General features: G+C 41.3%; 1 protein-coding gene across 1 annotated transcript in view; it reads left to right on the top strand.

The window, feature by feature from the left end:
- LOC124544973 (synaptotagmin-7-like) overlaps nt 1-13,104 on the top strand; it is an 845,018-nt gene that overhangs the window by 764,301 nt on the left and 67,613 nt on the right. The window contains exon 4 of the mRNA XM_047123720.1: nt 8,428-8,575. Within this exon, the coding sequence (XP_046979676.1) occupies nt 8,428-8,575 (148 nt within the window). The remainder of the gene's footprint in view (nt 1-8,427; nt 8,576-13,104) is intronic.

Here is a 13,104-nt window from a genome sequence, read left to right as displayed (position 1 = left end):
GCACGAACTCAAGTAGCACATGTTAAAAAAGGTGCATTATGTGTCACGGAGAGGTTTTTATTGAAATTTCTAGAACTCTTTCTGGGAGGAGTCGCACGACGTATTAATTCTTCACACTGACATCTCGCGAAAGCCCATGTTGGGAAAATTCAAGAAACTAGAGCTAATACAGTGGCTTACCGACAGTTACTATTTTCACTCGCTATTAGCGAGTAGGACAGGGAAGCGGGATCAGTTAGTAGTACCAGAAGTACCCTCCACCACACTCCTTTAGGTGGCTTGCGGAGTATGATGTAGATGTACATGTAATATCTATATCTACATTTATTTCGCAAGCCACTATACGGTGTGCGGTGGAAGGTACATTATCCTCACTGTAACCTCCCGTGTTTCATGTTCCATTGGCTCGCGGGAAGAACGACTGCTGGTAAGCCTACATGAGGCCTCGAGTCTCTCTAATTTTACTTTCGTGGTCAGTTTGCGAGATACGTACAACATCTATCCGCAAATGCACCTTAGAAGGCACACCTTATTTTGAGCGCTCATTTTATCCTCTATCTTCCTCTGGAATGTTTTTCCCTCTACGGCTTCCTCTAGACCGTGGACGTTTTCCTTTGATCTCTCAACACAGGTCCGGTCACCCTAGTTGATTTCCTAACAACTGCAAATATATATCTATCGTTGACGATCCAACATAGGACCTCCACATTTCTTATCAGTCCTCCTAATGTTCAACACCATTCACCCCAGCATCCCACCCATAACACTTCTACGAACTTCCATGATGCTGAAATAGCTGTGGGTCAGAAACTTCTGTTAATCAACACAAAGACAAACCAGTACAAAGTAGCCAATTTCACTTCTTTTATTCAATCGATGTCCAGTTTCGGGTGAGATCCAATTTAAAAACATCGTAATATAGTCAAATATTGTATTTCTGAAGATGTGAAAACAATGTAGCTGCTCGTTGCACGTTTTTGACATGTTTTCACATCTTCAGCAATACCGTTTCTGTATTACGATGATTTGAAAATGGGTCTCGGCCCGATACTAGTCATAAAGTGAATAAGAGAAGTAAAATTTGCAAATTCGGACTGCTTTTTCATTGTCTTCATTACACATCTGTTCACTTACTTTCCGCTTTTATGATTGTTGTTATGACAGGCAATTGAACTCAAAAACAATTTAATAATTCTAAAAAGGGGCTGGAAGGTGTAATTATTTTCTTCCTTGCTGTGTGTAAGTACAGAACCATGGTAATAGGAGGAAAAGAAACAGGGTCACACATAAGAAGTATATAAAACGTTTTAGATTGCTGCCTCTGCGAAGATAAGTGTTATATATTCCCGTATTTGCGAAAGCCGTTTCGTGTCTGCAAATTAAATTATTAATACAGCTAGGACATATCATAACCTTCCACTGATATCTGTATTTCTCATATTCGATGCATTGCGGAGAGGTAGCTACGTGATGAGATGATAGTCTTCAACTTTTTCGGCATAGACGCCATGAAGCTGTTATGAAATAATGAAATTTATCAGTGAAATTGCGTCAAATTCATAACTGGAATTTGCTGCATCAAAAGTGCAGTTTTGTCGAATTTGAATTTTCAAGATTAGCTCGGTCTACAAATTGCATATACTTTCCATTTACATAGGTAAGTGACAGAGACAGCAAAGTTTCTTCGGGAAATTTTCGTTTTTGATGATTACGAGAACGTAATAGCTAAGTACGATCCGATATTCTGTTATTGTTACGACATCATCATTCATAGACTCTATAACAAACTGAATTCATTTTAATGAGAGAGATTATAGTGTTTTCTTGCTATTAAAACTGAGACTGAACGTTGTTATCTCCTGTAATTTTTTTCCTGTATTTACGTACTTACATAGTAAAAATACATTCAAACAAGGAGAGAGAGCGTTAAAACTTATTTTCTCTCAGTTTTGTTCAGTTTCTAAGGTGAAGTTTAGCACGTGAGTGTATTTTAGCAAACATGCAGTTATCTAAGATGGTCGTTACAGCTTTTGCCTGTGGCGAAACTCTACATCCAGGACGATATAACTTCTGATTCCTAGCCTTTTTGTTGAGGGTGACGTATGATAATTATTGTATGCTCATTTTATTCAGCTATATCTTCAGTTTCACTGGCAATAGCAGATTGTATTGTACAGTAACCAGACAGTACGACTCCATACGGACCGCAATTTCTCTTACGGTCGTGGTCATTATGCGAAATGTACGTTGCCGGCAGTAAAATCATTACCGGTATACAGTAAGCTGTAAATGTTGGTTCTCTAAATTTTCTCAGCAGCGTTCATCGAAAATAAAGGCCCTTCGCTCCAGGGATTCCCATTTGAGTTCCCGAAGCATCTCCATAATACTTAAGTTTCGATCGAATCTATCGGTAACAAACCTGGCACCTCTCATCTGAATTGCTTTGATGTCCTCCTTTAATCTAACCTGGTAGGGATCTCAACCACTCGAGTACTCAAGACTGTGTCTCACTATCCTCCCTATATGCGGTCTCATTTACATGTGACCCACACTTTTCTAAAACTTCCCCAATTAATCCGAAGTCGACAATGCGCCTTCCCTGTTACAATACTTGCATGCTCGTTCCATTTCTTATTGCTTTTAAACGTTACACCTAGATAGTTAATCGGCCTGTCTGTCAAGTGGTAAACTATTAATGATGTATTCGGATAATGTGGAACGGTTTTTCCCACCATTTGAATTAACTTCCATTTCACTAGTTTACACCTAGGTGTCATTCATAACAACAATTAGAAATTTTCCCTACAGCTCCCATTCATCTCCAATTAGGAACTTTGTCTAAGTAATCTTGCATCCTCCAAAGTCACTCAACTGTCGGTACACCCATAGAATAATCAGCTAACAGCCGCAGATTACGGCTCATCCTGTCCAGAGAGAGAGAGACAGAGAGAGAGAGAGAGAGAGAGAGAGAGAGAGAGAGAAAGAGAGAAAGACAGAATAACAGCGCTCCTATCATGCTTACCTAGAGCATTCACGACGATACCCCTGTCTCTAATGAACAATCGCCTTCGATGACTACCCAATGGGTCCTATTACTTAAGAAGTCATAAAGTAACCCACATGTCTGGAAACTCAGTCCGTATGCTCGGAGATACGTTAACGGTCTGCAGGGGACACCGTGCCAAACGCTTTTCGGAGATTTAGGAATATTGAATCTGCTGTTGCGCTTCATTTAGAGCACGTACGATATCATGTGAGACAAAGGCAAGCTGTATATCAAATCTATTCGCAGTTACGAATATAGACAACCATAAGCTGTATAATGGAATGACGACAGTGAATATTCGTTTCAGACCAGGACTGGAACCTGGATTTCCTGCTTATCGCTAGCAGTCCCCTTGTCATTAGGCTATTCGAGTACGACTCAGGCAGACTCAAATCACCACATGTTTTCAACCATTTGTCTACAACCTGTACTTGAACATCAGTCATGTATATTCCTGTACCGGCGAGGCATTTTACTTGAAAGTCGCTTGGCCAATATCGGCAGATAAATACGATAATGCAGTGCCTATGTTGTTCCGAATTACGATGCAATGTTTCTTGGACCATGGTTGACGATATGTTGAGGTTTGGGTCGGCCGGTGAGTCCTGATCGAACAGCCTAATGGTATGGCTAGCATTCGCGGTGAGGTGGAGATCCTGGTTCGAGTCCCAGGCCGGCAAAATTTCCATTGTCGCTGTTCCACTACGCAGCTGATGATTGTCCAAATTCGCAACTGCGAAAGCATTTCATGTATTTCATAACGGCTGGAGTCGCCCCAGTGCCTGTTCCTTCGGCCGTGCATTCATGTCCGAAGACCCAGTGCATCTTAACTTGGAATACAACAGGCCCTACAGGCACTGCAATATCGCAAAGGCAAGATGAGTTTTGCACGAGCGATGCCTCCTTAAACGGTGCTGATCTGTTGACTGGAGATTTACGTACCAAGGAAGTTAATTTGACTGGAATTGAAAGCTATGTGATGAGTTTTCGTCAGTTTGTAGAGACAGCAGACTACGATGATAGGAAACAATACGAGAGTCACAGCAACGAAGGCTATTTAAAAGCAAAGGCAGCTGTTTAATACTTTCAACATGCTGACCACGAGGTGCATGAAATGAATAAAACTCGACACACGGAAGGACCCACACCTGCTACCTGAGATTAGGACTGTTGTGAAATGTAGAGTGGCGCCCACAGAGCTGACCTGTACAAAAATAATCAACTGCAGATACGTAGTTACATCGTGGAACGGTCGTTTGCAGATGTTAGGTTCAAAGAAGAGAGGTAGAGAAAACGAAAGTGAGGGACATGTTGATTCAATTCATTTCGTGAACTGGCTCCAAGCGTTCCGGAGATGCGCCACAGAAAGGAAAGAACTTCGTTATCGTCCGGGGCCGAACGTAGCCCGCATGCTGATTAGGGGCACGCGCCGACCTGGAGCCAGCTGCCGCCGAAAACTAAAGGAACCACTCAAAGCCGTCTCATCCGTCTATCCTGGGATTCCGTAATACTCTGGCGCCGCTTGCTGCGTAAAGATGTCTATCTCTTACTATACCGCATTATTAAATGTTTCATTTTACGATATTCCTATCAGATAAAAGTTGCATCTAGTATATAGTACGTATTTCTTCATTACGTGTATATAAAAGTTTTTAAAAAAGGAGAAAAATGCTATATCTGGAAATTCGTCCAAATTTAGACTGATCGAAATTTTAACTGAAAGAGTGTGCAATTACATTTATTGCTTGGAGTAAGAGCCTGATGGTTCGTTCCCTTGCTGTCAATTTTATTCGCTACTTTGCTTTTGTAGGTTACCAACTGTCCTCTTCTACTGACATACCGGCTGCTCCGTGCATAGTCATCGATGTGTCTCATGCGCTCATTTTTAAGGACTCGTGTTGTGACATTATTCTTCCGCCACAGAGCCGACTACGGTTTTTATCAACTCATGTTGTGATATGTGCCCAAAACTTCTCTTCCACTCAAAAATGCATCTAAGTACTACGGGACTTAACACTTGAGGTCATCAGTCCCTTAGAACTGCTTAAACCTAATTAACCTACGGACATCACACACATCGATGTCCGAGGCAGGATTCGAACCTGCGTCAGTAGCAGCCACGTGGTTCCGGACTGAAGCGCCTGGAACCGCTGGGCAACAGCGGCCGGAGCCTTCTCTCCCTCTCATTATATATTTTATTAGGCAACATTTTTGTCAACTCGTCGCAGAACGTGTTGTCCTTAGACATTCCTCTGCAACACCATGTTTCAGAGGCTTACACTACTACATTTACATAACTATTCGGCACTGGCCTACTTAGTGAATCCTTCGTCGAGCCCAAGCCCGAGGCGACTGAAAAAAAGGGCAGATGGCTGCTGTCCTAAAATCACAGAACAGATTCTTTAATCGATGTGAAAATCACTATGTAGCCTCTAAAAATTATCCATTTAACATGTAACTAACTCTAGTCCTTCAGTTTAAGAGTCTCTTCCCCTGCTGAATAGTTGTAACTGTAAGAAAGAAAAGTAGTGTTCAGCATAGAGTCAGGAATTTGTAGCGTTAAAAAGTCGTTCTTGGTGGAAAATGCGTATTTATATCCATCAATTCCTTGTCACTGTCAAGATTATGGAGCAGTAATTAGTAATGAGTGAACCATAAATGACAATCACACGACGGTTTATTTTCGATTCATTGTTACCTTTTGTCAAATAATAAAGTGAAATCTTTTTCAATGACTGTATTAGAATTAGATAAGGTAATAAACATCTTCAAAGTAGTATACAAGTTTGTATTAGGCGAGATAAATAACTGACTATGGCACGAGTCGAGAGGATATGAAGTGCACACTTGTAACAGCAAGACAAGATATTCTTAGAAAGAGAGATGTTTAACTACCTAATGAAAATTTGAGAGGTAGGAAATGTTCTCGCATGCATTCGTCCCGGGAATAGCCTAAAACGCAGAGAAAAATTGACAGTAAACGATATACGCAAGAGGATAATGGAAGCTTCTAGAAAGTTTTGTTGCAGAACCGTGATGTAGATTACTGGAGTGAATTGGATAACTAAATAAAAGCTATTGAACAGAATTGGGCAGAAAATAAGTTTATACATACGTTCCGAATCACGAACGTATGGTCACTCTGTTAAAGTGTGTTGCCGAGTGGTAATATTTGTAGCTGTAGGCCGAGTATACATCCAAGCTAAGACGTACGTAGTATAATTTTGATGTGTACTTTATTCCAGGAATGTATATGACTTATTCAAATCTTTTTCGATGTAGTTGTTTTCATATAATTATTTTAAGGCATGATATGGAAGGCTTGTTCTCTTTACTATACTTCCAATGCATGTGAATGTACCATAGATTCAACTATGTGATGTTTTCAAGTTGCTTGGCTGTGTCTGATCCTATGATATCGGTCGTTATGGTTGTGCTCGGTGGAAAAATTTTATGTATATAAAATTATTATTTTCATCATATATTTTCACTGTTTTATACTTACTAAGTTACGGCATTATGAAGCCTCATACTTTATATTTGCATTGTCTTTGGATGAAAGATCTTCCGCGTAGCTTTGTGACCTGGATCGTATTTGTATGCTAGACTGCCACTATTTCATTTGTTGTGTGGTTGAGCCATTGCTATAGTGCTGGATACGTATATTAAAAGTTATTACCCTTTTTAATCGACCATGTTGCTCATTTACATCTGTGCCATAAATGTAATGTGTTCGTGTCACTGTAAAGTTTCAGACTGCTGTTTTCTTTGGAAATTATGTTTTGTTTCGTTGTTCATGGATTCTTTTCTCGTTTCATTCGTTTTTACGGCACCATGAGGACGGTTTATGGCGAAACCGATTGTGAGTAAATAGTTTACAAGAGAGCACTGTGTCATTAAGCGTGTCTACTAAAGAGAATATATTGAGTAGTAAGAGCCATTTTACACCAGGGTCTAAATAAGATTTCTCTGGGCAGAGAGAATCAGTTAAAGTGTAAACTGCACGTTATAAAAATTTGAGTTTGTATATAAAAATGTATATGCTCCGAAATGGCATCAGAGCAGTGAACCGTCCTATCGCTGCCTTAACAATCAGTTTTTTGTGTTAGAGAACGGTATCGGATAAGCATCGACCGGCTTATGGCATTGTATTACTCTTCATGTGTTGTGCACCTCCCTCCGACGTGCCTTTCTTCGTCACCGTTAGCCGAGGTGAAACTGGATACTGTGCTGAAGTTAAGCTGATGTTTCACCGTTGGTTTTGTCCTGTGTGGTTCTGTGCTCATCATAGCTCAGCACATTCTGTAACACAACACTCGCATTCACATTTTCTACAACATAGATTGGTTATTCACATTGTAACCTCCCCGTGAAAATTTGAAAGTGAAAAGAATTGAATATAATTGCAAATAGTGCCAAATGTTAGCTTCCCAGAGTAATAAAACTCAATGATAATAAAAATGTGCAAAAATGTTAAGTCCCCACAAAATTAACATTAAGGTGAACCTGATAAATTCTATAAGGGCAGCTGCGCTGACCTTAGGCCCTGTGCAATAATTAATCTGATAAATTGATTCTGGGAGGAAAAGCATAGGAAATATTGTTTCAATTGGAATGATTCTTTTCTTAAAAACGATTGCTTTGAAAACAAAATTATTATTGGGGCATTTCTTGAACAAATTAATTACAATTAACAGATGTTATTGGCTGGGCGCAATGCTGCTTCATTACCTTATTTAACAATATACCTCGTCCCGAACTGTGACCAGAACCCATGTCGACGCCCGCCGACTCCTCACACACAACTTCCGACTGAGTACAGCTCGTAACTGACAGCTCGCAACTGAACTCTCGCGCAGTCAAGAGCAGACTAGCCACGATAAATAACTCTCTGGTCAGACATTCTGTCATGCCTCGCCATCGCTGGTACTGAATACATACGCGTTTCAACATCCACGCTTCTGTGGTGATGCTTGCTGAGTAGGGGAGGGATTTTGTAATTGCCATAACCTGGCAAAACTATCTTTTTAGGGCCAGAAAATGGTGCTAGAGAAATTGTCTAGTACTGTCCTCATTTTGTAATTTTTAAAAATTGTGTAATGACTCGTCAATCTCTATTGGTTCGGTAATTTCATTATAGGCATCACCATAAAATATAATGTCGTCGTGTGTTCCCGTATGACTGCATCGATAGATGTCATTCTCTTCCATGCTGAGGCTGTACATTACCCTTAGGTAATGTACCCTACCTTTACAGAGGTTTACATGTAAAACAAATAATTACCTAGTGCTTAGTACGATCTGACGTTTTTGTTTCCCCGCTGTGAGTGTGCTCATGTTTTGCGTATAATATAAGACGTCAATTATTGTTGTGTTGGCAGGCGAAGGACTTGCCCGCCAAAGACATCACGGGTACTTCGGACCCTTACGTCCGCGTCACGCTGCTACCTGACAAGAAACACCGGCTAGAGACAAAGATCAAGAGGCGCACCCTCAACCCGCGCTGGAACGAGACTTTCTACTTTGAAGGTGAGTACGCTCTCTGTGTCCACTTCATTCATATCAGGCATGACTAGCAAGCAATACGCTCATCCCATGAAACACTGTTTCCAGTTTTGATACTGTCCTCAGTTTGACTGGGAAGAGAGTTCGTAATTTTTCCAGATGCATTATATCCAGTTGAAGCTTTTCATTGACGGTGAGGTACTGTAGTGCTCTCAAATTCTGGCCGTGTCCATTGCCACTTTTTACCCGCTGTTCCCAATAGTCCCAAATAATTTCAATGGACTGAAGATCGGCTGATTTAGCGCGCAATTCTTTGTGCGGTAGGGTGGCTGAGTATTCTTCAAATCAGGAACATATGCATGCAATTGTTTGAAAATTGCTGTCCTCATAATGGAAGGTGGGAATCTCCACAGCATATTTATCATTAAGTAGAGGAAAGGGAAGCAGTTAGTCACTGAGAATGTTGCAATAAACATCGTCGTTGACATTCATCATAGCAGGAACGATTGCGCCCAAATAATGATCTGAAAAACTTCTCTGTTTTGAGTTGTACCCTCTACACGCTGCGGTCTATACATCAACACGGAAATCATTTCTCATGAAGCTATTCATTAGTGGAAAGGCAGCAAAACTCGTGCTCCCCGGCCACGTTACAGGTCTAAAGTCAGCAATAGCATCAAATACTCAGCCCTGAGGACGAAGATATCGAGCACTAATGGAAAAGATTCAAAAGCATCGGTCAACATACGTTAGACAAGAACGATCCAAGACGGGTGTTAAGGACTGAGAGAGACGCATTACTGTTTAATAGCCGTCTTAGGAAACTGCTACGTGAACAAGGAGAGCTTCATCACATATGCAAGAGAAGTCAAAACCTAGTTGACAAACAAAAGCTGAACGAAGCGAAAATGAACCCGGGGAGAGCAATAAGAGAAGCCCACAGTGACATTCAAAGTAAAATTTTGTCAACCGACCTGATTGAAATCCCAAAAAGTTTTCGGTCTTACGTAAAATCGGTAATCGGTTCGAAACTCCCTCTTCTCTCAGTGACCACCGTGCCATCCGAACAGAAAATAACAGAGACAAAGCTGAAATACTGAATTTGGTCTTCTGAAATTGTTTTACGTTGGAAAATCGTAACCGGTCCCTCCTTCGAAGCATTTTACGAACGTTGAAATGGCAGTTATTTAAATGACCGATGGCGGAATAGGTAAGCTGCTACAGTCGCTTAGCAGTGGAAAGCCATCAGGACCTAAAGACATAATTATAAGATTCTACAAAGATTATGCGAAAGAATATGCTCCCTTTCTAGCAGCAGTTTCTCGTATATCGGTGGAAGATCCCTAGCTACTGGAAAAAAGCACAGGTTATTTCCGTTTTCAAAAAGGACCGTAGGGCAAATGCTCATAATTTTAGGCCTGAATCTGTTGTAGAATTGTGAAACGTGTTTTATGCTCAAGACGTTCGGGAGATCGAAAATCTCCTCTATAAAAATCAACATGGAATCTGCAAAAAGAGACATTGCAAATCTCAGCTCTTTCTGTTCCTTAATGAGAGCCATAGCGCTCTTGACAACGACCGTGTTGCTACACTTCAGGAAGGGTTCTAAAAACGTCCCGCACTGCCCTTTATTGAAAAACGTATGAGCTTACCGAGTATAGGGCCGGATTCACTACTGAATCCGAGACTTTCTTACAAATAGATCGAACACGTAGCTCGTAATGGAACAGAAGCTGCAGATGTAACGGTAATTGCCGGAGTACCCCAAGCAAATGTGACAGTACTGATACTGTGTATAATGTATATAAATAATCTAATAGAATTTTTCTGATGCTCTATAAGACTGTCCCCAGATTATTTAATTGGCTATAAGAAAATAGCAACGCCAGAAGATACTACCCATTTGCAAAATTACCTGCAAAGGAGTGATGAATGGTGCAGGCTCTGGCAGTTGACCATGAGTGTAAATAAGTGTAACATATTGAGCGTACATAGGAAAAGAAATCCACTACTCAATAGCCACACGATTGATGAAAAACTGTTGGATACGGTTTGTACCGTAAAATATCTGTGAGTAACTATCCAGAGCTACCTTAAGTGGAATGACCACATGAAACAAGTAGTAGGATGCCAGATTGAGATTCGTAGGAAGAAACTCAACGGAAAGTAACTCGTCCACGGAGGAAGTGATTTATAAAGCGCTTATTCGACCAACTCTTGAGTATTGTTCACCAGTCTGGCTCCCCTACCAGGTAGGACTGACGGAAGAGGTGGAGAAGATCCGACGAAGAGCGACGCATTTCGTGACAGGTTCGTTTAGTTGGCGCGATAGGGATACAGATATCCTCAACAGTGGCAAATGTTGCAAGTGAAATGTTGTGCCTCACGGATTGGGTTACTACTGATATTTCGAGAGAACGTCTTCCGTAAAGAGTCGGACAGCATATTACTTCCTCCCACATACTTGTACATCTAACGATTCGACCGCGAGGAGAAACTTCGAGAACTTCGATCTCATACAGAGGCCTATCGACATTCAGACTTCCGAACCGCCATTCTCGAGAGGAACAGGTTGGGGTTGGCCGGGGGTGGGGGGTGGGGGGTTGGGGGAATCAGTTAGTGGTACCAGAAGTACCCCCCCCCCCCTCCCTCCACCTACACCATCAGTTGGTTTACGTAGTAAAATATAGATCTATGATCCATTGGAGACGTGTAGATTTCCTTGCCGCTGAGAGCAATGACCTTCGCTCCGAAACCGATTGAGATAGGTCTGCATTTACTGACAGCAGCACTTCTGACCTGAAACAGCTATGAATGGCAGGGCGTGACAGTACGCCATTCCCTTTAGACACGTTGATAAACCAATAAATCCGCCCGGGTTACCGGGTTCGATTCCCGGCGGGGTCAGGGATTTTCTCTGCCTCGTGATGGCTGGGTGTTGTGTGCTGTCCTTAGGTTAGTTAGGTTTAAGTAGTTCTAAGTTCTAGGGGACTGATACCATAGATGTTAAGTCCCATAGTGCTCAGAGCCATTTGAACCATTTTTGAAACCAATAAACAATGGAACTTCATCCACGGGGAGGTTACGGTCCCTATCAAACGCTATATCCCTTTTCCACCATCCTGTCGTATCCCTACGTCGACCCATCTTACATTGACGATTCCATATAACCAACTGGCTAAAGCACACCACTTTATTGCCGTATCATTTCCGTGACGCCGAAAGATATACTGAGTGAGCTGGTACAGTGGTAAATCATTGGATACGTGTTCAGGATGGTGGTGGTTAAAATTCTGTCCGACTGATTTACCTACGCCTCTTAATACGAATGCTGGTATGGCTCCTTCGGAACAGCATGGTCCATTTTCTTCGCCAATCCGAGCCTCTGCTGTGAACTTGTTGTCCACTTAATTAGGGGGTTCACGTGCTTACCCACGGAGGGAACACGCACGCGGAATCATTATCCTAGAAGTATTTTTCTCTCTTCTAGACACATCGAATGACTATGTAACAAGTGGGCCTCTGCGTTTCTGCGAATATAATTAAACTTCACATCGAAAACAAAAACAAAGACCCCTCTTTTCAAAATATCAATAGATCTACACCTACATGATTACTCTGCAGTTCACAACTAAGTACCAGGTAAAGGTTCCATCGAATCACCTTCAAGATATTTCTCTACCGTTCCACTCTCTAACAGCGCGCGGAAAAAACGAAAGCTTAAATATCTCCGAGGGGGCTCTTATATCGCTTATTGTACTATACGTATCATTTCTTCCTATGGATATGGGAGCCAACGAAGTAATTTAGCAATCGGAGGAGAAAAAATGTGATTGAAATTTCGTAAAATTATCCTCTGGCTATGAAAAATACCTCTGTATTAACGACTAACACCTCAGATCGCGTATTATGTCCGTGACAATCACTCCAGTATTTCTCGATAACACAAAAGTAGCTGCCCTTGTTTAATTTTCTTTTTTTTAATTGTCCTCCGTCAGTTCTACCTGATGCAGGACGCATACAAAACAGCAATACTCCACAAGAGAACGTGCAAGCGTAGCGTAGGCAATCTCTTTAGTGGACCTGTTGCATCTTGTAAGTGTTCCGCCAATAAATAGCAATCTTTCGTTCGAATTCCCCCACAAAACAATGTATGTCACCATTTAGTTTAAGTTACTCGTAACTGTAATCCCTAAGTATTTAGCTGAATTCACAGCGTTTAGATTTGAATGACTTACCGTGTAACTGAAATCTAGTGGATTGCTTTTAGTACTCAAGTAGATGACTTCGCATTTTTCAACAATTTGGATGAACAGCCGCTTTTCGAATTATACAGATTCCTCGTCTAAATTATATTGCAACTAGTTTTGATCATGTGACGGTTTTAGAAGGCGGTAAATGACTGCATCATCTGCAAAAATGCTTAGAAGACTGTTCAGATTGTGTCCTAAGTCGTCTATACGTATAAAGAATCACGGAGGGCCTGATACTACTTCCGTTTTACTTGATGACTTTCCGTCAGTTACTACGAACTCGGACCTTTCTGACACGAG

This window comes from Schistocerca americana, chromosome 8 (genome assembly GCF_021461395.2).
Source record: "Schistocerca americana isolate TAMUIC-IGC-003095 chromosome 8, iqSchAmer2.1, whole genome shotgun sequence".
Taxonomy (NCBI): domain Eukaryota; kingdom Metazoa; phylum Arthropoda; class Insecta; order Orthoptera; family Acrididae; genus Schistocerca; species Schistocerca americana.
This window is presented reverse-complemented; position numbering and strand designations above follow the sequence as displayed.